This window comes from Myotis nattereri (assembly GCF_964212035.1).
Source record: "Myotis nattereri genome assembly, chromosome: 3".
In the NCBI taxonomy this organism is placed as follows: Eukaryota; Metazoa; Chordata; class Mammalia; order Chiroptera; family Vespertilionidae; genus Myotis; species Myotis nattereri.
The window spans coordinates 204,021,988-204,047,187 of NC_138077.1; the positions used below are offsets into that span (position 1 = coordinate 204,021,988).

A 25,200-nucleotide genomic window follows, 5' to 3' on the forward strand; every position below is an offset into this window, starting at 1 on the left:
GGCGGCTGCTGCTGCCGGCGGCGGCGGCGGCGGCGGCGGCGGCGGCGGCGGGCGTGTGTGACCGGCCCCGGCCCCCTCCTTCTCCTCCTCCCAGCCTCCCCCTGGCCCCCCGCTCCCGCCGCCTCCCCGGGTCTGCCCCCATCCCGCCCCTCCGCCGCCCCCGGCCCCTGCACCCCGGCGCGCCTGGTCCCGCTCTGGGGGGGTTGGTGGCTTCGCTTTGCCATGAGTTTACCGCAGAAACCGGCTCTGAAATCAGGCTCAGCGGCTGCAGCAGGAACCGGACCCGGCACCGGAGCGGCGGCGGCGGCGGCAGCGGTACCGCCTCCTCACCCGGCGGCGGCAGCAGCAGCGGCGGCGGCGGTAGCGGCCCCTCCTCACCCGAACATCAGGGCCCTCCAGACCCAGGCGCCCCAACAGTATCCTTTTCACCTTTTCTACCGGCCCTTCGGCTCCCTTCGCCGCAGAGCAGGGGGGCGGTGGCCGTTCCGGGGACCCTCCTGCCGGCTGCCACAGCCCAGCCGGGGAAAAGGGACGGCTCCTCTACCCCCTGCGCCGGGCTTGGTTGGAGCTTTTGGGGTGCCCCCGCAGCAGTACTGCGGGGGACCCCGGGATCTTCTGCGATTCGGTGGAACCGGCTCCACTCGGCCTTGCTTCTGCAGCCCTTCCCTTTCAGAGCGGGGGGAGCCTTGCCCCTTCTCGCCACTCCCCCCCGCCAGCCCCCCAGCCCTTTATTCGGCAGAATTTGCGGGTGCCTGGGATCAGCCCTGCAGGCAAGGCTGTGCTCTGATTGTTGTGAGGACTACACCCTCCTCCTCGCTTCCCTTCGCCTCCCCCTGCAGCGGGGCACGGTGGGCTGGCTCCCCGATTGTTGTTATTGATACATGTTAAACTTTATTGGTAAATTTCCTGTTTGAAACGAATCAGCTCATTTCTGAGGTAAGTTGGATTTAAAAATCTACGGTGAAATTGCTCATTTCCTCCGGCTATTTATTTTTTTTAGCGATCGGGGGAGTTGTGGTTTTGTGGTGGAACGTGATCTAAGGAGGAAATGTTACACCGGACGCTTCCCTGTCTTTGACCTTTTTTAAAGGAAGAGGAAGTTAACTGACATTACCCTTCACCCCCAAAAGTCTCACTTCTTGGAAGACTTGTGTTATGCTGAGTATTTCTAAAGGGCTGTAATTGACTTTTCCTAGGCCTGACGTCTAGAGGGGGCCGGGGCTCCTGGTGTAAAGCCTAGTTATCGATTGTATCGAATTTCACGTTATTTTCGCGATTGCAGGGTTTTTGGACAGCTTTGGTGGCTAGATATTTTAGTAGAAAACTAGCCGGTGAGGGTAAAATGTCGAATTCATGAATTCCACGGAGATTTAGACAGGTATTGCCTACCTGAGAATTAACATTTCATCATGCACTCCCGGGTCCGCTGAACTTGTGCAAGTCAATAACTAGTCATTGGACGTTAGATGTGGCGTGTTTTTGTATTTGTCATCGTGTGTTTTGACGTGTGGAGTGAGTAGGGTGTTTGAGCAAATAAGAAACTAACCGCTGTGAGGTCCACAGATTATTTCACAGTGTAGTTTGATTCTTGTCTGTATCGATTACTTTGAGAAGGGAAAGTTACCTTCTCGAGTCATTTCAGGTCATCCTTTTCGTTTCTGTCAAGTGTCTTATTTAAATATTGTTAGTCCACATTGTTTTCAGTCCAGGCAATGTGTCTCAGAGTAAAGATAAATTCCATTCCAGTGTGATGTGTGTACTGATTTCATAATGTTTTTATTCTGTATGATTCTGTTCAATTAAGAATTGTTCACTGATGACAATGCTTAGTGACACCGTATGTTTGTGACTCATGGAAAACCTGGTTTTGATGAATATCCCTAGTTGTTTTCCTGTGGAGGAAAAAGGGTTGGCTAATTTGTGGAGTTGAGTGCTGGATCTCTTAAACGTATTTAATAGTTGTGAGTTTAAATTCCTTTATAATTTGTCTTTTTTGGGGGGGGCTTGGGTAGGGTTGTAAGTTTCTATACAGTGCCACCAAGTAAATTATTTTTTAGTTGCATCTTTGAGCTGTTTTGGCAAGTAAACAAGTGAAAGGAAGTCCATAGTTTGTGTTCTTGATGTACAAAGTGATAAAAAGTAAGGAGTGCACAGTGCTTAGTGGATTTGGTGACATTATTTGGCTGTGACTTACATGTTTCAAGTAGGCTTTTTCTCTGCATTTTGCAAAGGAAGGACTTGAAAAAGCTTTGAGTTGATTGCAACATAAAAGTAGTTACTAATACTGCAGCAATTGTTAAAGAGGATAAATTTAAGATGTAATTTCCAATGGTTGTATGTGACTATAAGTTTTTACTTTGCCTTATGTCATTGAAGGCAAAATTAATTTTCTTCTTGATATTTCACAACCATATTATCTTCTGCTTGCTTTACACACTGAAAGGATGCAATTGCTAAAATCTAAGTTTGTATAGTAAATGAAATATGTTATAGATTTCTTTAGGACATACCAATGGTGAAATGTTATCAATGGTAATGGGCATTTGGTTAAAAATGAATTAAAACAGAGCAATTTTGCTTGTCTACCCCGAGGGAGTGTGTTATGAACATACAATGGTCAGTGTGTGATACATTGATATACATTGAAACATCAAGACTGGTGTACAAACATGGAGTTGCTCTTTGTATGGCTTAAAACATTTTATGTATTTACTAGAGGCTCTGTGCATGAATTGGTGCATGGGTGGGGTCCCTCAGCCTGGCGGGCGATCTGGGCAGATCTGGGCCGATTTGGGCTGGCTGGCCAGCGGGAGGGACTACGGGAGGTTGGCCAGCGCTGGAGGTTGGTTGTGGGAGTGCTCTGACCACCAGTGGGCAGCTCCTGCATTAGGCGCCTGCCCCTGGTGGTCAGTGCGTGTCATAGCAACTGGTCGTTTGGTTGACCGGTCCTAATGGTCGCTTAGGCTTTTGTGTGTGTGTGTGTGTCTGTGTGTGTGTATAGACTGATTTTTAGATAGAGAAACATTGATTTGTTGTTCCACTTATTTATGCATTCACTGGTTGTCTTGTATGTGGCCTGACTGGGATTATATCCGCAACCTTGGCATATCTGGATGACACTCTAACCAACTGAGATGCCTTGGCCAGGGCATCTATGACTTGATTAAATCTCCAGTTCCTCAAACTATTCAAGTGTAGTTGTGTTTGAATTCAATAAGTTCAGCTAGTATTTTAAATTTGTAAAAATGCTAGAAAGGGATTCACATGACAAGGTGTCCTTTATTTGTACTTAGTGTTCAAGTGACAAATCAGGAATGAAGGGAAATATTAGCAATAATATTAGAAACTGGAACCTGCTTAAGGTAGGCATCAGTATTGCATGGAGGCCCATAAAGCCATTTCAGTTATGACTGCAAAGAGGCAAGGATGGGCAGGAGTGGTGGGGGGTGTTGGTGAAAGAAGATAAACAGTGATATGAAAAATGCTAATAGCAAGGGAGAAATATGCTCCAAGTTTTCATAATGTAATCCAATATGAATAGTTTATGAAATTGGCACTTGAGAATACTTGCCTTGGGATATGATTACCCCAACTTCCCAGTCTGAGGTTCCAAGAGGCTCTGTTGAGAATTTTAAGAATGATTCTTAACCTTTTCTGAGTAACAAACAACTTTGATATTTTGATGAATGCTTATAGATACTCTCCAACAGAAAACTGTCCATGCACAGAAGACCTTTCTTACCATTTTAGGGTTTTTTTTTGTGCCCCCACTCTATTAAAAGTCTAGCCCTTTAGATGGAAATTGCTTACCCTTCTGATAAGTAAAGATAAATGAGTTTGAATTCAGGTGCCCAAATAGTTCTGACTTAATAGAACAATTTTGCAGTCTGTTATGAACACATAGTGTTCTCTCTATTTATATGGAAAGACTTCAGAGTGTAATTTTTTTCAGGGCTGCTGACACTTGTAGGGAGTCTAATTACTGTCTTGGGGCAGCCGGTTTGGTTAAGAAAATCAGGGCAGTGGGTTCTTTGAAGGAACTAAATTTGGTAAAGGCCTGTGGAGATCTGAAAATGACCTGTGTCCTTAGCTATTTTGTCTTAGATATGGATATATTAAAATAAATATTCCTGCGGGGCCACTGTTGCTCAGTGGTTGAGCATCGACCCATGAACCAAGAGGTCACCTATTTGATTCCCAGTCAGGGCACATGCCTGAGTTTTGGGCTCATTCCCCAGTAGGGGGTGTGCAGAAGGCAGCCTATTGATATTTCTGTCTCATCTATGTTTCTATCTCTCTACCCCTCTCCCTTCCTCTCTCTCTAAGATCAATAAAATATTAAAAAAAATACATTAAAACATTCTTTTGTTTTTAAATTTTTTTGGCATTGTAATTTTTTAAAATGTTTTCAGTGTTGATATTTCAGTTTTATCTTATGGGCTGAAGCCATTAGTGTTTGCTTTCTTCTTTTTTTCCTCTTTACCAAAGCTGAATCTGAGTAATATTAATAATAGTATCCATTTAATGAGTGCCTACTGTTCTAGGAGCCATACCTTCATGATTTTAATTCTCACAAGAGCCCTAATGAAGTAGGTACTGTATTTTACAGATGAAAAAGCTGAAGTTAAGCAACGTTTCTACTGCTGTCTATGTCATAAGTGGTGGTCTGCAGTTCAGACTGCGATATGACTGCCTCCAAAGCACATGAATGTCCTTTCTGCTGTGCCACACGACTCCTTACCAAGTCTGCATATGGGAATGGAGGAAGGATACTTTCCCATATTTGATAGCTGGGGGAAGGTCTGTAATACAGTTAGGAAGCTCTATGGAGTAATCTAGAATGCAGTGATACTGTGCCTTGTTTTAATTAGTTCATAGCCACATACTGCTAGGCAAGTAGATTATCTTTACTGAGCCTAAAAGCATAGTAATAAGCCTGCCACATTTGGTTTAGTGCATGTTTCTGCTTGTTCAGAAGTTAACAAGGCCTCCAGCAAAACACCATTTTAACTAGCAACTGGAACTCCGTAGCTCATATAGTGACCAGCAGCAATCTGTCTACTCGTAAGCCCCACCATCAGCAAAGGTGGATCTGTGCTCCTAGCGAGCAGATTCTCTTTTAGGAAAGAGAGAAAACCTATGTAAGATAGAGATAACGAAGGAAGAAAGTTGTTCAAATGCCTGAGTCACTTAGGCTCTTGCCTCTTCTGCTGCTACTCCCTGTCCTAGGCTTATTCATCTTAAAGTGAGGTGTTTTCGATCAAGTTGAGAATTTAAACTATGTTACTTTTCCACATTTGAGTTTCTGATAAGATTTTTACAAAAGGGTCTACTGCTAAAAAATGCTTGAAAACTGTTTTAACTCATAAATAGGTTTGCCACATTTTAGCCATTTATATTGGGACTTCAATATACTAGTAAGTGGCAACATTTTTTTTGTTGTTGTTGTTAATCCTCACCCAAGAATATTTTCCCCCTTGATTTTTTAGAAAGAATGAAAGGGAGAGGGAGAGACAGAGGGGAAACAGCAGTTGGTTGCCTCCTGCATGCGCCCCAACTAGGGTGTCCGCAACCCAAGGCATGTGCCCTTGACTGGAATCTAACCTGAGACCCTTCAGTATGCAGGCCAACTGAAGTGACAACCTAAGTGACAACTTTTATTCATTTATTCAGCATCTACTGTGTGCCAGACTAAGCGCTAGGTCTAAGGATTGAAAAGCTAAGATAAAATCTTTGCCCTCAAAGAACTTGGTCCAGACAGGTAAGGGGACAGAATATCATGAGGCAAGTACAATGATAACTGCTATAAGAGCCTGCTCTGGAGTTTGGGCTTCCCAGAAGAAGTTAATATCTGAGCCAAAATAGGAGGATGCATAAGAATTACCTGAAGTTTACTTATCTTTCTCTGTCCTGCTGACTTTTCCCAATGTTTTTTATTTTTTTTAAAATTGTATTATTTATTTATTTATTTATTTATTTATATTTTTTTGATTTCAGAGAGGAAGGGAGAGGGAGAGAGAGAGAGAAACATCAATGATGAGAGAATCACTGATCGGCTGCCTCCTGCATGCCCCCTACTGGGGATCGAGCCCGCAAACCCAGGCATGTGCCCTTGACTGGAATCGAATCTGGGACCCTTCAGTCTGCAGGCTGACTCTCTATCCACTGAGCCTAACCGTTTAGGGCTGACTTTTCCCAGTTTCATTGCTGTTGCTGTTGCATAGGACTTTAGTAAATGAATGTCAGTCACGTTTCAGGTTTTTATTAGAATCAGAAAAGCTAGAGGAGTTACCAGGGAACATGGCAATCAAAATAGTTGCTATAAATTTGAAGTCTCTTCTGCATTATAATCTGAGGAATTTGAGTCTGAGAAGATCCATATCAGATCTGACTGGTCCTTTCCTTGTCTCTTTTCCACTCATTTCATAATACCCCTTTGCCCTTCTGATATTAGACTTTGACTTGGAAAGAGTACCTGCTAGCCTTGAAATAAAGTAGATTTAGCTTGGTGTATTGAGAAGTATACCTGATTTGGAGTAAAAGAAATCTGGATTTGAGTTTGGCTCTCCCATTCTAATAGCTGTGTTACCTCGGGCAAGTCACGTAAGTGTTCTGGGTATCAGTTTTCCCTTCTCTAAAATGAAGAGGTTTATCACATGACACCCTTGAATTATAATGGCTTATGATTCTGAACATTATAGTTTGAGGTTTGTTTTGTTCCTGCAAGTAGATGGGAAGGATTTGTAGAAACCTATTAATTGTTTCTAAGTCTGTTTGATGGTCAGTGATACTTTTCTTTGGTGTCTTACTGATATTAGAAGCATGCTAATTTAACATTTCATTCAACAAATTTTTATAGATGTTCTGCTTACTGTTTTAGGTGCTGAGGGAAGGCAACTAGTTTTTGGCTTACTAATGTTAGATTCAGCCAACAGTCTAAACACCTCTGTGACTTTAGTAGTGAAGATTTTGTAGTCTGTATTGGGCTGGCTTGAGACCATACAATAAGGTTGCCATGGTCAGTTGCTGGCTTGTTCTGGGTGATGATGGTATAGTTATTAGTTCATTATGAGGAATGAGGAAAATCAGGTTCTGGAATAAACTGTGATGAGACACCATCTATTTTTACTTTAGGAATAATACTTTGAACTAATATAATATGAAAACAACTATTTTCTGATTGTTAGCCAGGCGCATGACTTCAAGCAGTGTATAAACTGCAGCTGAGATTTGCATCCATGAAATACTGCAGGATCCAAAGCTACTTTTGAATTCTCAAATGACTCCTAGTTCTTTGGCTTGCTGCCAGCCAGGAGTTTTTCACTCTCATATAGTCTCAGCTTAAATTTGAGATAGTTTAAAGTATTTTAAGTACATTTGAAATTTGTTAGTTTTTATGACATTTAACAATTTTCTAATTGATTTTTTTTAAGGGGCAGAAAGGGAGGGAGAGACATCAATTTGTTGTTCCAGTTATTTATGCATTCATCGGTTGATTCTTGTATGTGCTGTAACCAGGGATCGAATCTGCAACCTTGGTGTATGCAGACAGTGCTCTAACCAACTGAGCTACCCGGCCAGGGCTACAGTGTTTTTTGTTTTGTTTTTTAAATATGTTTTATTGATTTTTTATAGAGAGGAAGGGAGAGGGAGAGTTAGAAACATCAATGAGAGAGAAACATTGATCAGCTGCCTCCTGCACACTCCCTACTGGGTATATGCCTGCAACCAAGGTACATGCCCTTGACCAGAATTGAACCTGGGACCCTTGAGTCCACAGACTGATGCTCTATCCACTGAGCCAAACCGTTTAGGGCTACAGTGTTTTAAAAAAATTCAGTTTATTGGGGTAGCCTGGCTGGTGTGGTCCAATTGATTGAGCATTGTCCCGTGAACCAAGAGGTCACTGGTCAGGGCATATGCAGGGGTTGTGGCTCAATCCCCAGTATGGGGCATTCAGGAGGTAGATTTATGTATCTCTCTCTCCCTCTCTCTCTTTAAAATAAATAAGAACATTAAAAACATTATTGGGGTAGCAGTTAATAACATTATATAAATTTCAGGTGTACAACATCTGTATACTCTGTTGCAATGATTTTCATCTTGGTGTGCCACAAGAATTTTTAAAACATGCAATACCTGACTGTTTAGTCAGGAGCACTGACCTCTTTACCCTTAGACTGTCAAATAAAAAATGACAGCAGCCAGCAAACACAACAAAAAGCCGTCTTGTGTGAATGAATAAAAATTATACCTATTTTTTTTTTTTGGTCAGATTGGCAAAAAATATATTTTTTGGTGTGCTGCAGAATTTTAGTAATTAGTTTATGTGTGCCATGAGATGAAAAGGGTTGAGAATCACTGCTATATTGTGTGCTCACCACCCAAAGTCTAGTTTCCTTCCATTACTAAATATCTGTAGACTAGTATTTTTACATTGAGAATGGAAAGGACTGAATCTTAAAGATAGAGTGGAGGAATGTAAGAGCGAAAGAGTGAGGGAGAGCACTCCTTTTATGTAGGCCCTAGAAAATGACATATGAGAAACAATTTGAAATTAAAAAATTAAAATGAAGAGTTTAAGACTCTAGTCAGAGTTTGGAAGGGCAGAGGGGAGTAGATTGTAGTGAATGGGTCATCAGCAGAGAAAAGATTTGGCCTTTATATATGCATGGTATGTGCTGGGTTGTAAGGATCCTGATCCCTGTATCTGGAGTGGAGGATTCTTGTGGTAGAATACTCAAGGTAATGGATCCAGATTCTAGAGGGCTTTTAATCAATATAAGAAGGGAAGATTAGACTTCAAGCCATTACATTTTTTAACAGCTTTATTGAGGCAAAATTCACATACCACACAAGCCACCCATTTAGTGTGTACAAATTTAGTGTGTTTGAGTATATTCACAGAATTGTGCATCCATCACCACAATCAATTTTAGAACATTTTCATCACTTTACCCAAAGAACCTATTCGACTTCCCATTTCCTCCAGTTCTTTTTGCTCTAGAGAGTACTAATATACTTTCTGCCTCTATAGATTTATTTATTCTGAACATCCTATATAATAAAACCCTCGTATGCAAATTGACTGAACAGTGGAATGACCAGTGGAACGACCGGTCGCTATGGTGTGCACTGCCCCCGTGAGAGGGAGGTGACCAGCGGCGGCGATTGCAGGGGGGTAGGGTAGTCGGGCATCCCCTGAGGGCGCAGGCCGGGCTGAGACCCGGCCCCCCCCCCCCCCCCCGCATGAATTTTCTGCACCGGGCCTCTAGTTTTATCTAAGTGGAATAGTATGTAGTCTTTTGTCACTAGTTTTATCACTTTGCATAATATTTTTGAGGTTCATATGTAGTAATGTGTTTCAGTATTACTTTAAAAAATATATTTTAGCCAAACCGGTTTGGCTCAGTGGATAGAGCGTTGGCCTGCTGACTGAAAGGTCCCAAGTTCGATTCCGGTCAAGGGCATGTACCTTGGTTGCGGGCACATCCCCAGTAGGAGGTGTGCAGGAGGCAGCTGGTTGATGTTTCTCTCTCATCGATGTTTCTAATTCTCTATCCTCTCCCTTCCTCTCTGTAAAAAATCAATAAAAATATATTAAAAAATATATATTTTAATTGATTTTTTTAGTGAGAAAGGAAGGGAGAGGGAGAGGGAAACATCAATGTGGGACCGGAACATTGATCAGCTGACTCCTGCACACTCCCTACTGGGGATGGAGCCCCCAACCCAGGCATGTGCCCTGATCCAGAATCAAACCAGCAACCTTTTGGTGCATGGGACGACACCCAACCAACTGAACCGTACCTGCCAGGGCTACTTTTTTTCTTAATTGTTGAATAATATTCTAAGTATCACGTTTTTTTTTTTTTAAATTTTATTTTATTGATTTTTTACAGAGAGGAAGGGAGAGAGATAGAGAGTTAAAAACATCGATGAGAGAGAAACATCGATCAGCTGCCTCCTGCACACCTCCCACTGGGGATGTGCCCGCAACCCAGGTACATGCCCTTGACCGGAATTGAACCCGGGACCCTCCAGTCCGCAGGCCGACGCTCTATCCACTGAGCCAAACCAGCTTCGGCTGTATCACGTTTTTTTGTTTTTTGTTTTTTGTTTTTTTTTCATTCATCAGTTTGTGGTCATTTAGGTTGTTCAAACTTTTTTTTTTTTTTTTAGCTTTTTCTTTAAACATATATATATATATATATTTTATATTTTATTGATTTTTTACAGAGAGGAAGGGAGAGAGACAGAGAGTTAGAAACATCGATGAGAGAGAAACATCGATCAGCTGCCTCCTGCACATCTCCCACTGGGGATGTGCCCGCAACCCAGGTACATGCCCTCGACTGGAATCGAACCTGGGACCTCTCAGTCCGCAGGCCGACGCTCTATCCACTGAGCCAAACCGGTTTCGGCTAAACATATATTTTTTAAATCTTTTTTCCTTTATTAAGATATTACAAATGTGTCCTTATCCCCCCAATGTCCTCTCATCCCCCCAATCCTGTCCTTACCCTAACCCCTGTTGTCCACATCCATCGTTTATGCTTATATGCATGCATACAAGTCCTTTGGTTGATCTCTCCCCCTCATCCCCACCCTCCCCTACTTTCCCTCTGAGTTTTGAGCATCTGATCACTGCTTCTCTGTTTCTAAACCTGTTTTTGTTCATCGGTTTATGTTGTTCATTATAATCCACAAATGAGTGAGAGCATGTGATACTTATCTTTCTCTGACTGACTTATTTGTCTGACTGACTTAGCATAATGCTCTCCAGCTCCATCCATGCTGTTGCAAATGGTAGGAGTTCCTTCCTTTTTACAGCAGCATAGTATTCAATTGTGTAGATGTGCCAAAGTTTTTTTTTTTATTTATTTTTTATTTATTTTTTATATATTTTTTATTGATTAAGATATTACATATGTGTACCCTCTACCCCCCCCCCCCCCGCCCCGCTCATCCCCTCACCCCCCTGTTGTCCGTGTCCATTGGTTAGGCCTATATGCTTGCATATAAGTCCTTTGGTTGATCCTTCCCCCTTGCCCCCACCCTCCCCTACCTTCCCTCCAAGGCCCGACAGTCCAATCAGTGCCTCTCCGTCTCTGGATCAGTCCTTGTTCATCAGTTTATGTTGTTCATTATATTCCACAAATAAGTGAGATCTTGTGGTATTTATTCGCTCTCCAGTTCCATCGATGCTGTGGCAAATGGTAAGAGTTCCTTTTTCTTCTTCCTCTTCTTAAAGAATACCTTTCAGCATTTCATATAATGCTGGTTTGGTGGTGATGAACTCCTTTAGCTTTTTCTTATCCGTGAAGCTCTTTATCTGACCTTCCATTCTGAATGATAGCTTTGCTGGATAAAGTAATCTTGGTTGCAGGTTCTTGCTATTCATCTCTTTGAATATTTCTTGCCACTCTCTTCTGGCCTGCATGGTTTCTGTTGAGAAATCAGCTGACAGTCGGATGGGTACTCCCTTGTAGGTAACTGACTGTCTTTCTCTTGCTGCTTTTAAGATTCTCTCTTTATCTTTTGCTCTTGGCATTTTAATTATGATGTGTCTTGGTGTGGTCCTCTTTGGATTCCTTTTGTTTGGGGTTCTCTGCGCTTCCTGGACTTGTAAGTCCATTTCTTTTACCAGGTGGGGGAAGTTTTCTGTCATTATTTCTTCAAAAAGGTTTTCAATATCTTGCCCTCTCTCTCCTTCTGGTACCCCTATAATTCTGATGTTGGTACGCTTGAAGTTGTCCCAGAGGTTCCTTACACTATCTTCATATTTTTTGAATCTCTTTTCTTTTTTCTTTTTCGGTTGGGTATTTTTTGTTTCTTTGTATTTCAAATCTTTGACTTGATTCTTGGGATCCTCTTGTCTGCTGTTGGGTCTCTGTAAATTATTCTTTATTTCAGTCAGTGTATGCTTAATTTCTAGTTGGTCCTTTTTCATGTCCTCCATGGCCTCACTATACTCCTTGAGGGATTCATTAAATTTATCTGCGGTTTCCATAAAATTCTTGACAAACCTTATAAACGTGGCCTTGAACTCTATATCCAGTCGTTTGCTTTCCTCCGTTTCTGCCATTTGTGACCTGTTTCTTTGTCTCCGCATTTTGGCTGCTTCCCTGTGTTGATAGAGTGGCCCTGCGCGCCAGGTGTCCTGTAGGGCCCAGTGGCTCAGCCTCCCCAGTTACCTGGGGTGGACACTCTTGGTGCACTCTTGGTGCCTTGGTTGTTGTAGGATCACTGGGAGGAATTGACCTCCAGGCCAATTGGCTGTGGGAAGCAGCTGTGTCTGAAGTGGGAGAATGGTCCCCCTCTGACCACTGGGTACAGTGGCTCCTGGTTCTAAGGAGGTGCTAATTCAGCCCCTGCCTGAGGCCTCACAGCCGGAGCCACGGAGAGGCTCAGCTGTGAAGCAATGCAAGCCGCTGCGGGGCCTTGGGCCTTCTCTTGGAAGTTCCGGGTCTGCTTGGCTGGGCTGTAGTTAGGTACATTCACATGCAAAAGCCTCTGCTGCAGCCTGGGTGGGGCGGGGCCTCAGGGAGTCAAAAGGCCGGAGAAAGCCGCTATGGTGATTCTCTGCGCCCGGAGTCGCGCGTCTCAGTGTCCCGGTAACGGCTGCAAGCACCTCTGAGGGAAATCCGCCCTCAAGTTCGCCCGCTGCCGCCTGACAGAGCAGCCTCTCCCCGTATGAGTTCTGGGTCCCCAGAGACTTCCCAGAACCGGAGTTCAGAGCAGTCGGGAGCTTGTGATTCAAAAAGACAGCCGCGTCCTCAGGTGCCACCCCCTTTCCGCGCGCGCGAGCCGCCGCCGTACCTCTGCACTCAGCCTCCGCAGCTCCTCTGGCTCTCAGCGTGCTTTTCTTTTCTTCTAGTTGTAGAAATTACACTCAGCCAACCTTCCTGTTGTTCTGGACGATGTTTGCTCCGTCCTTTGGGATATTTCTCAATTGTTGTGGGAGGCGACTATTTCCCGGTGTTTATCTGTGCCGCCATCTTAGTTTCTCTCGTGCCAAAGTTTTTTAATCCATTTATCTGCTATGGACACTTAGGCTGATTCCAGGTCTTAGCTATTGTAAATTGTGCTGCTATGAACATAGGGATGCGTATATCCTTTCTGATTGGTGTTTCTGGTTTCTTGGGATATATTCCTAGAAGTGGGTTCACTGGGTCAAATGGAAGTTCCATTTTTAGTTTTTTGAGGAAACTCCATAAGGTTGTTTGAACTTTTGACTTATGAATAATTATGCTATGAATGTTTCTGTGTGGATGTATGTTTTTTTCTCTTGGATATATATATAGTACAGTTGCCGGGTTTTATGAGGTAACTCAGTGTTTAACATTTTGGGGAACTGCCAAACTGTTTTTCAAAGTGACTGCCACCATTTTACTTTTTTACCATTTTATATTTCTACCAGCATTATATGAGGGTCCAACACTTGTTACCTGTCTTTTTGAGTATAGGCCATCCTAATGGGTGTGAAGAGATATCTGACTGTGGTTTTGACTTGCTTTTCCTTGATGGCTAATGATGTTGAACATCTTTTTGGGTTCTTATTGGGCATTTGTCTTTGTAGAAATGTCTGTTCAAATCCTTTGTCAAATTTTTAATTGGGTTGTCTTTTTGTTACTAAGTTTTAAGAGTGCTCTATATATTTTTCTGTATACAAGTCCCTTATCAGATATGACATTTGCAAATATTTTCTCCCATTCAGTGGGTTGTCTTTTTATTTCTTGATAAGAGTCCTTTGAAGCATAAGTTTTTAGTTTTGATAAAGTCTAATTTGTCTTTCTTTTGTCACTTGTGCCTCTGTATTGTGTCTAAGAAGGCTTTACCTAATCCAGGGTTACAAAGATTTGCCCCTTTGTTTTCTTCTAAGGGTTTTATAATTTTAGCTCTTACATTTAGGTCTTTGATCTATTTTGAGTTAATTTTTGTATATGATGCAAAATAGGGATTCAAGTTTATTCTTTTGTATGTGAATATCCAGTTACCTCAGTATATTTTGTTGAAAAGACTATTTCCTTATATTGAACTAGTGGCCTGGTGCACAGATTCGTGCACATTGAAAATAAATTAATTAGAAAAAATATTTTAATATTGCTATTCGCCCTTTCTCTGTAATAGAAATGTCAACCAAATTCACTATCGGCAATGACAGATCGAAATACGCTTGCTATTGGCGCCAGCGAGAGCTTTATATGTATCATGCATGTGTGTGTCAGCTTAGCCTTTTATATATATAGAATAAACTTGCTTAATTATACCTGCTTTCTGATTTAGCTAAACTTTTTCCAGCCTAGTGAAGCAACCCAACTTCTCTTTCAGGTAATTGTCAGCAACACAGCAGTAAATATCAACATGAAGCAGATTATATTGTAGATCACGCAGGGAGAACAAAGGGTAAAATATTTAACTGCAGCAGTGTTTCACTATATTTTTCCCAGTGAGAAAACCTGGAGTCATTTTCAAGATCCACCATTTCTTATTTCTTTTCAGTTGGGTCAAGTTTCTAAACTTTATAAATCTCCATTTTCTGGCTAATGAAAAGAAAATAGGATTCTACCGAGTCTCCTATCTACCTGCTCCAGGACTTCTGTGAGGATCAAATGAGATGAGGCATAGGAAAATGCTTCACAGACATTTGGTTAAAGTGTAAAATGTTTGCACCTGGCTATAAAGCAAGTTGTGTTCCTGGGCTGAAGAAACTCCAAGTAGGCTAGTTGCTAGGGAGAGGAAGCCGGGCATTGCTATGTGATGTCATTACCTGGTGCCCACAGTGACCATTTCTGGGCTGGGCTGGGCTGGGCTGTGGGCTGCATTTTGTGCCATGGGGTCTCAGCAGCGTCAGCTGTGATTTGATGGGCTGTCGCTCTGGGGTGGTGGTGGGGCCTGTGTCCCACTTGGGGAAAGCCAAGTGTTGCTTTGTCAGTGCCAGGTCTGCAAGGTGCCATTTCTTTGTAAATGGCCAGAGCGTGTCATGGCAGCTCCTGTGTTGAACATCTGTCCCCTGGTGGTCAGTGCGTGTCATAGCAACCAGTCAGATGGTCAGAGGGACACTTAGCACATTAGCCTTTTATATATATAGATTATTTTGGCACCTTATCAGAAATCAACTGCTTTTTTTTTGTTTTTTGTTTCTTATTTATTGGTAAACTGACATGATAAAAACAGTATTTTTGAAGATTTATTTGGTTGAGGTGTGCAAGTTGAAATAAGGAACAGGAAAGATTTGGAGTTGGAAAGGCATCACAGAACTAACTATATGTAAGGTTTTATATCCATTAAGTGCTTAAGATGGAGTAAGGTGTGCTATTTGTAAAATATGGTCTTTTGCCGTAGCCAGTTTGGCTCAGTGGATAGAATGCCAGCCTGTGGACTGAAGGGTCACGGGTTTGATTCCCGTCAACAGCACGGACCTCAGTTGCAGGCACGTGTGGGAGGCAACCAATCAATGTTTCTCTCTGTCTCTTCCCTTCCCTTCCACTTTCTCTAACAATCAATGGAAAATCCTCACAACAAAAAGCGTAAAATATGGTCTATTGACTTTGACCATAACTACATTTTGCGTAATGCCTGGAAAACAGGAGAGCTACTCACGAGATTGTGACTGTTTTTGTGATTAAGGTAAATTCCTACTAGTCAGGGACAGTTTTGTAAAAAATTAAGTATGGGCATTTGACTATTTGTTGTTCTGTGAAGAATTGAAATTGTGAGCAAGTTATAAATTCTTGGGTTATAATATTTCACATAGAATGTTACTTCTGTCCTAAAGCATTTATATAATTTTCAAATTAAATTTGATTTTTTGTTCATTAGGTTATACCCTTGGGCTATTCTATTGTATTATAAAGAAACAAAATCAAGATATATTGCTGACCTCTGTCTAACAGGATTCTTTTTGCTATTTATGAAAGGACCGCATTAAAGAAGTCTTTTTATCATCTTTCAGGTCTCATAAAAAGGATTTATTTGCTTTGGGTGAAGATTTTCCACACATCAAAAAATCTCTTTAAAATACTTAAAATATTACAGTGTTGGAATATGGTTGCAGAGTTTTAAAGATTATATCCATTTTGTGTTTTATAAATTATGCATATCTTTAGCTTAGCTCTTACTAAATATGCAAAAAAGTGGGTCTTAATTAACCTTTGTAGAATTTTAATGACATTAAGTACCTGATTAATATTGTTGAGTCTTTGAGGCTGTTATATCATATTAAGCTCATACGCTCATTATTACACTGTTGATCTTTTTCAGAAATATTAGAAGTTGGAACCAGTCCAACTTCCTGAGGTAACTGCTGTTTCAAAAGCAGACAGGAGAGTACTTGACCTTAGCTTATTTCTTTTATATTGTGACTGGGTGACTGTACTTGAATATGGTACAAGTTAGATAAGTCAGTGATTTCATTCTTGACCTTCTTTAAAAAAATCATAAAAAAATCCTAGCTGATAGTATGCATTAGATTATTTCCCCTTTACATTGTTTAGGGGATTGCCTGGCCCCCTCCTCCAGGGGCGTTTGTTTTCAAGGCTGAAGGAGGTAGAGGTGACTTGCCTAAACATCAGGTTTATTACAATTCAAACTGATTTGAGGTCTTGAATAGCAGTGTCCATTTGACCTACTAGGAGGGTGACCGTAGGTTCCCTTCTGTTATGGTCCTGTTTGCATGGTATATTATATAGTTACTGTAACTAGTAACCATTATATAGCTTAGAAAATTTCTACTATTTATGCTATTTCTACTAAAATAGTGTTTTGTGAAGCATCAAAACACTTTATAATCTTTGGCCAAATAATTTATGTTTGATCATGTCAGCTATAAAGGTCTTTGACATTAGCATGTGAACTACATAGGAGCAAAGTATTATCAGCCACCTTTAAATAAAAAACATTTATTTGAACTAATTTTAAACTTACAGGTAACTTGCAAATACTAGGAAGAGTTCCCTTTTATCCATTACTTCCTTCCCCTAATATTAAATCGTCCATAATTATAGTACAATTATCAAGAATAGGAAATTAACATAGATACAATATTATCAACTAAGATTTTTATCAATTTTTCCACTGTCCTACTTCTGTTCAAGGCTCCCACACATTGCATTTAGTTATTTTAAATATATATATATTTGTATTGATTTCAGAGAGGAAGAGGGAGAAAGAGAGAGAGAAAGAAAAACATCAATGATGAGAGAAAATCATTGATTGGCTGCCTCCTGCATGCCCCACACTGAGGGTCAAGCCTGCAGCCCGGGCATTTGCCCTGACCTGGAATCGAATTGTGCGAACTCCTGGTTCATAGGTCGATGCTCAACCACTGAGCCATGTTGGCTGGGCGTTTTATGATATTCTTAATACATTTTCTTTAGCTTTATTGTAAGACTATGGTATATAACACATACAGAATATGTGTTAAGGTTTCTGGCCAACAGTAGACAATGAGTAGTTAAGTTTTTGGGAAGTCAAAAGTTATATTTGGATTCTCTGAACGGGGTTAGTGCCCCTAACCTCTGTGTTGTTCAAGGGTTAACTATATATTTATATATTGTGTAAGTGTATATATATTTGTACATATTATGTATGTATCTATATATCTATCTATATCTCCTGGCTAGTTCACTAGGAATTTCAAATAATTAGGTTAATTTGACTGCTTTTGAAATGAAAGGGGAAGTTATTTAGGTGTAATGCTTACATGAGCCAATGTATGTGAAATAGAAAGCAGTAAGGAGGTGTTTTTCAGGTCCATCCTGCATTAGAAATCACAAATATAAAAAATATATTTGTATGGGATTTTTCGTATGACAGAAGGATTTTTAAAGATGAAACACTTCAGTTTTGGGAAATGAAACTGAGTTGAAAATACTCAAAACCAGAATAAGAGAAGGTAATTTTATTGAGTTTCAGGTTGCTTGACCTCTTTGGCTTTTTCATAAAAGATTAGCAATTCATATTTTATTTGCTTGTTTTCAGATTCTTTCTCTGTGCTTTACATAGTTAACATCATTGTGTGATTTTTTTAAAGCCCTTATTTGTTTTTCTTATTGAAAGCACTTTTTTCCTGTGTCTGAGCATGTACTAGCAGAACATTAGTAGTCTATGAAGAGACTTGGGTTATTGTAATCAATCAAAGGCACATTCCTAGTTGCAAGAATGGTTTTTGACTTTTTTTTTAAGGCACTTACATTATTTCTGCTTTGAGAAAAGAGATTGTTCACTGTACTTTAGGAGCAGGTAGCTAAGTTCGATGCTTCTTAACCCTTAACTAAGAAAAATGGGGCTTGCTGACAATAAATGGTTTTACAGGCTGTGAAACCGGACAGCATGTTCATCAATGTCAACAATAGTAGCTGTTTTTTGATGGTTTTTCTGTTGTTCAAAGTGTAGTGAAACTGCTTCTCACAAATGGCTTCACCTGCTGACTCATCTCCCAGCCCCTAAACAACTATAGTATCCAGCATTATTTAATGCTAGGATTGAGAATAAAAAGAACGAGTCTTAGAATGGATCATGGAAATCCTTTAACTCAGCTATCAAAAAATATCATTGTTGGCAGATGCTATAATTGATGAGACTAGTGATACTACTGTTTAGAATGCTACTATAATCTTCTGAATGATCAAGGATTTTTTTTCTATATACAAATCCTTAAGATGTACTTTTTTAGCTTTCCTTAAAAAGTAAAACATTCTGAAGAGTGGCTGTAAGTGAAGTACAAGGGCAACACACATTTAATGCTTGCTATTTAGTGCAGGAGGACTGCGGGAAGAAGTAGAAACACTGGCATTGTCCCTGAAAATTTTCCAGTCTAATTAGAAAATAGATATGAAAAAGTGTGGAACATTTAGGAGTGCAATTATTAATGAGTGTATAATCTAATCACCTGATACTGACATTGTGAAGGATGCTTCTGTTAATTTATGTGGGCTCTTGAGCAGTGGTTTAGATTTTTGATGCAAAAAAGTCACTTGCAGAAATGAAAACTCCCTGTAGGTTTTAGTTCTGTAGGATGGAAACTACACTCCAGGAAACTGATGGCCATATTCCACAGACAATGCAGTAAAAACCACTGACTTAAAACAGCAGTTCTCAGGTTTTTAAAAATCTCAGGAATCCTTTATACTGTTAAAATGTATTGAGAACCTTACAGAGCTCTTGTTATATAGGCTGCCTCTGTTGATATTTACAGTACTAGATGTTAAAAATTTTAAAAATATTCACTTGATTAAATAACTTACCCAAAACAAAAAGTTATCGAGAAGAGTGTTATGATTTTAATTTTTATAAATCTCTTTAGTGTCTAACTTAAGAGAATATAATTGGATTCTCATATCTGTTTATACATTCATTCTGCTGTACACTTTTTTGGAAATAATATGGTCTTACTCAGATACATTGTAGGGAAGGGGAGCAGTTTTTTAAAGTTTTTCTTATATAATTGTCATTATTCGCTGTTATTATACCAAAACTTGACAAGTGGTTTTTCTTAAAGGTAGTTTCAATTTGGAACCTGAAACCATATCCATGAACATTTCATGCACTTAATCTGTTGGTCTCTATTGCACATTAAAAAAAAAATTGAAGTATAATTGACTTATAACTGTTTCAGGTGTACACCGTGATTCAATATTTTTATATATTGGGAAAGGTTCACCACAGTGAGTCTAGTTAACATCTGTCACTGTACATTACACCCCATGACTTACTTATTTTATAAATGGAAGCTGTACCTTTTGACCATCTTTACCCATTTTGTATTACTCTCCCTCCCCCATGTGTTGAACTTTCAACGGATCTTTTACCTATGCATGATTTTCTAATATGACCCAGTCATTTGGAAATATGGTTCACTACGTTACGCATATTTTTCACATGTTGATATATTTCAGGAAACAGTTATAAATTTAATATTATAAAGTTAATATCACTACTGATCTCATACGAGAAAGTCTTTTGGGAAGTTCTTGAGCTCATGGTGATAGGCACTAGTTAACCCTTTGAGTGCCAACCAAAATCCTAGGAACTATGCTAAAATTGTCAAGGCATTTTTGCTGATTTTATAGCAGTTTAGGAAAAAAATTATGAAAATTAGGCAGATAAATGCCAGTGGTCAATTTTAAAACTACAAACATTCGGCATCATAAGTAATCTGCATTTAGGTGCCATCTGTCAATAAAGAGTGAACTACTAGCATCTAATAGTGACACTGCAGGAGGAGCGCGATTGCGCTCCTGGCACTTTTGGCAAAAGACAGGAGGAGCACAATAGTGCTCCCGGGCACTCTAGGGGTTAACTGTGACTCGTGAAGGCTGGAAAGGTGATTGAAGTTGCATTTCTAGGAACTAGTCTTGGGTTAGAGGAAAATGGACTTAATTTTTATAAAGAAGCTCCATGTTGAAGGCCTTGAAAAGGGGGCATTTTATTCTGCTTCATTTTTCTAGTGTTTGATTAATTCTAAGGGGGTGCATAACCTGAAGTAGGTGGCCTTTTCAAATAAATTTATTAACCCAAAGAAATTTCTGTGGTGGTTTGTGTAGGTGTACTTTTGAGTATGGCTGTCCTTTCTAAGTGCTTGGCTCACTGTCTAGGAGTCTCTAGAACTGCTTTCTGAGCCTTTTAATACACCCATCTTCCATTCTGAAGATCGCCTTCACAAATATCCTATCAGAGTGCTGGGTCAGTTTTTCCCCATGGAATTGCTTTCACTTCTTCCCCAGGCTTTGCTACTGTCTTCCTTTTTTTTGAACTTACTGCTAAGTCTTTTACTAAACCATTATCAAGGGTAGACAGAGACTAAAATGCATCTCTTCTCCCAAGCGTGGTGGCTAAGACAGTTTGACCTAGGATTTTACTTCTTAGGCCTCTAGGCCAGTGGTCAGCAAACTGCGGCTCACGAGCCACATGTGGCTCTTTGGCCCCTTGAGTGTGGCTCTTCCACAAAATACCATGTATGGGTGCGCACATACAGTGCGATTGAAACTTCGTGGCCCATGCGCAGAAGTCGGTTTTCGGCCTGGGCGAGTCTTTTGAAGAAGTGGCGTTAGAAGAAGTGGGGGGTGTCGGTCAGTCGGGCGATGGGAGACGCGGTGTAGGTGGGCCGTGGGATACGCAGCGCGGGGGAGGGCACGTGATTCATGTACAAGTTGAGTGAGCCAGTCAGCAGTCTCATCGTGCAGTGGTTAGTGCTAGTCGCGTCCTCAAATTGCGCGCGGGTGACAAAAGTACCTACTCGAAGCATAAAGTTACCTCTGTTTTTCCAACCAGCTGTAAATCCTACAGGTATTTTTGTCATTAATTTAAGAATTGTAATTATTTTGTGTTGGTGGCTTTATTATTATAAAATGAGGACGTTTTTAGCAAAGGCCAGCTTAGGAGTACCCTAATCTTACCTAATAATAGACAAATATGTAAATTGACTGTACCTTGTTACGCTAACCAGCCAATCAGGAGAGTATGCAAATTAACCCAACAAAGATGGTGGTTAATTTGCATATGTAGGCTCCAAGCAGTGGAGCGAAGCCTGATGGCCCCGGGGCCAGAGCAGCGAAGCCTGACGGCCCCAGGCTGGAGCAGCAAAACCTGACGACTCCGGGGCCAGCTCCGGCCAGAGCCCGGCTAGAGCGAAGGCCTGGGTCCTGGGTGCCAGAGGCAAACCAGTGACAGCAGCCAAGGGAAGGGAAGGCCTATTGCACGAATCTCTTCGTGCAACAGGCCTCTTGTTAAGTTAATAACAATGTACCTACCTATATAGTTTAAGTTTAAAAAATTAGATTCTCAAAAGAAATTTCAATCGTTGTATACTGTTTGTTTTTTGTGTGTGTGTTTTTTTTTTAATCGTTGTATACTGTTGATATTTGGTTCTGTTGACTAATGAGTTTGCCGACCACTGCTCTAGGCAATGTAACGGAATCTAGACTGTTGTTATATTAAATTTTGTTAATATTCTAAGAGATTGCTTCAACATATATCCAAGGATATTTTGAAATCAGCTTTCTTTTTTTCTCTTATACCATCTGCTTTTACAGAATTGTACTTCAAAAGTTGGCATTCAAATAAAATTCTAATGGATGTCATGTTATCTGTATATATAAAAGGCTAATTTGCTAAGTGTCCCACTGTCCAACCAGTCGCTATGATGCACATTGACCACCAAGGGGCAGACGCTCAACGCAGGAGCTGTCGAGCTGCAGTGACTTGGCAGCAGCAGTTCTCAGGTGACACACCCTGAAACCTGAGAGGAAGGAGCCTGATTCCTTGCAGGGCTGCGCGTTTCCACCTTCGGCCGTGGGTTATGTTGTTGCTGGGGCACTTTAGGTCCCGAATCAGGTTTACTGCACACTTGCGTTTGCATTCCACACCCTGTATGACAGCAACTTTGCAAAGTGCCCTCTTGCACTCTGGGACCCCTCGGGAGATGTCAGAGGGCCAGTTTCGGCCCGATCCCTGCAGGCCAGGCCAAGGGATCCCACCTACTGGAGGGACCCCTCTCACTCCGCAGATGCTGGGGAAGGACTGCTGGAGGTTGGCTCCAGGGTGTGTCCAGCCCGTCTCGCCCAGTCCCGCCTCACCGGCCACCTTCTAATTAATTTCCTTTCAATGTGCACGAATCCGTGCACTGGGCCACTAGTCATTTATAATAGCAAACTTTTTGAAATATGCTAAAGGCCTAGTAATAGGGTTCTGGGAAATTATGGGCTGTATGTGTATTGAAGTACAATATAACCTTTTAAAAATGTTGCAAAACACTGACATTAAAAAAGTTCACATTTGGCCCTAACTGGTTTGGCTCAGTGGATAGAGCATCAGCCTGTGGACTGAAGGGTCCCGGGTTCGATTCCAGTCAAGGGCATGTACCTTGGTTGCGCAGCACGTCCCCAGTGGGAGGTGTGCAGGAGGCAGCTGATCGATGTGTCTCTCTCATTGATGTTTCTAACTCTCTATCCCTCTTTCTCTCTGTAAAAAAACAATAAAATATATTAAAAAAAAAAGTTCACATTTATTCTATGGAAACTAGTTAATAGCATGCATGATCAAATTTTTTTTTTTAATATATTTTATTGACTTTTTACAGAGAAGAAGGGAGAGGGATAGAGAGTTAGAAACATCGACGAGAGAGATCGATCAGCTAGCTGCCTCCTGCATGTCCCCCAGTAGGGATGTGCCCGCAACCAAGGTACATGCCCTTGACCGGAATTGAACCTGGGACCCTTGAGTCCGCAGGCCGACACTCTGTCCACTGAGCCAAACCGGTTCGGTGATCAAATTTTATTTTATTTTTTAAAAATTTATTTTTATTGGTTTCAGAGAGGAAGGGAGAGGGAGAGAGAAATATCAACGATGAGAGAGAATCACTAATTGGCTGCCTTCTGCACAGCCCCTACCTGGGTTTGAGCCCTCAACCCTGGCATGTGCCCTTGACTGGAATCAAATCTGGGACCTTTCAGTCACAGGCCGACACTCTATCCACTGAGCCAAACTGGCTAGGGTGATCAAATTTTATTTTAAAAAATATGTAGAAAAAGTGCTTGGTTATACAACAGTGTTCATAGGGTTATCACTGGTTGCTGGTGAGAATGGGTAATATTCTGTGTTTTTTTTCTGTGCTGAGTGATTTTGTTTATTTACATTAATCATGTATCACTTTAATAATCAGAAAAATAAAGCTGTTTCTATTTTGTGAAATGAAACTATGCTGAAATGTGACTCTGCAAGTTCTTCATTCATCAAAGACAAATTTAAGTTATAGTCATTTTAAGAGAGTGAAGAGTTAAAATACATTTGTAAATTTTCAACGGAATCAAGGGAGAGAGGGCATTTTTGGGGGGTTAACTATTAGTTAAGTAAAAATTTAACTGATTGAATTAATCTTTGTTTTACTATTATGTCAATACTAGTGCCGAAATCCCCACATTTGTTTTCATGACACAGTTTAAAGTACTTTAAAATAAGTATCATTTTAAAAGAAGAAAGCCTTATTTTTAAGGCTGTGGCAACATTTTTATGTTGCCTGTTGTTTTTACAGAGTTAACTTTTTAAAGTCCTTTGCCATCTTGTCCTTGCTGTCCTGGCTTGCAGCTGGGGCTGCAGCAGGGCTGAGCCAAAAATGGCTGCTGCTGCATCATGGGCGCATAGTATAGGACGGTCTGCTGTGGTTCCTGTGACAAAGCAGCAGGAGAAAACTGGGGAGTGTGCCTTGGGCCAGGATTCTCTTGTGGAAGAGTTACTGTATTGCAGATTCTCTGTTGGGAGGAAATGTGACTGAGTATTAGGATTTATAGCTTTAGCCAGGGAACCACCTATTCTCTGTAGGAGTAAAAAGTCTTAGCATATGCTGTCATTCGCTGAGCAGGATTGGCTGTTTCTAGACAACAGCAAGGCTTACCTGTCTGTTTCAGTTGATAACAGAGAAGTAAGTGTCCAGCATGACAGTGATTTTGGGGTTAGCAGGTGAATTTACTGGAATGGGTAGCATTTTTGTCAGGGACAGAGTGGGGTAGTGTATAATGGAGGATAAAAAGGTCTGCCCCTGTGTGCAGCTTGTGTGAGTAGTACTGTGTCACATGGAAAGTAAACCTAATGCTTTTAATATGTCAAGGTGAGAGATGGGGAGTAGTTCGAGTAGAGAATTGAAATTGCCCTATGTGCTGCTCAAGCTACTCCCTAGGGTGAATGCACTGCCATTTGGATGGGACATGTTTGTGCCTGAGTTTTTGTCCTGCCTGTGATTAGAGATGGTCATGATGTGAGAACACTAGGATATGCTGCGTAGCCACCAATAAGATATGGGATATCTGAATAGGCTATAACACTACTTCATTCATTTCTCATTTAATGTGATGAAGAGAAAAGGCTTTCTGTTTAAAAAATAAATAAAAGGCTCCCTTTCCCAGAAAAGCCATATATGTGATCACTGTAAAAAAAACGCAAACATCTTTTTGTATGTATTTACAAATTGAGAGGGGGAGAGTAAAAGGAAGAGGGTAAGGGAGAGGGAGGTAGGTGGGGATTTTTAGAGGATGAACTTTGGAGCTAAGTGCTGGAAATGTGAAGTGTCATCTTGGGAGATTTAGAGTCCCATAGATCGTAGTCCCAGCTCTCATGGCTGTGTACCTTGGGAAGTGATTTAACCTTTTTTGTGGGCCAGTGTCCTCATGTGTAGAAAGGGCTGCTTATAGACTAGTGCCTCGT

General features: G+C 41.0%; 1 protein-coding gene across 3 annotated transcripts in view; it reads left to right on the forward strand.

The window, feature by feature from the left end:
• The first annotated feature begins 202 nt into the window (after positions 1–202).
• The window catches only part of EIF4G3 (eukaryotic translation initiation factor 4 gamma 3), a 284,695-nt gene continuing 259,697 nt past the window's right edge, over positions 203–25,200 (forward strand). For 2 of the 3 annotated variants that reach the window (XM_081086927.1, XM_081086925.1), the window contains exon 1: positions 204–416. In XM_081086927.1, the coding sequence (XP_080943053.1) occupies positions 223–416 (194 nt within the window). In that variant the 5' untranslated portion in view covers positions 204–222. Of the gene's footprint in view, positions 417–25,200 lie in introns of all 3 variants that reach the window. The other variant, XM_081086926.1, reaches the window with a different exon arrangement.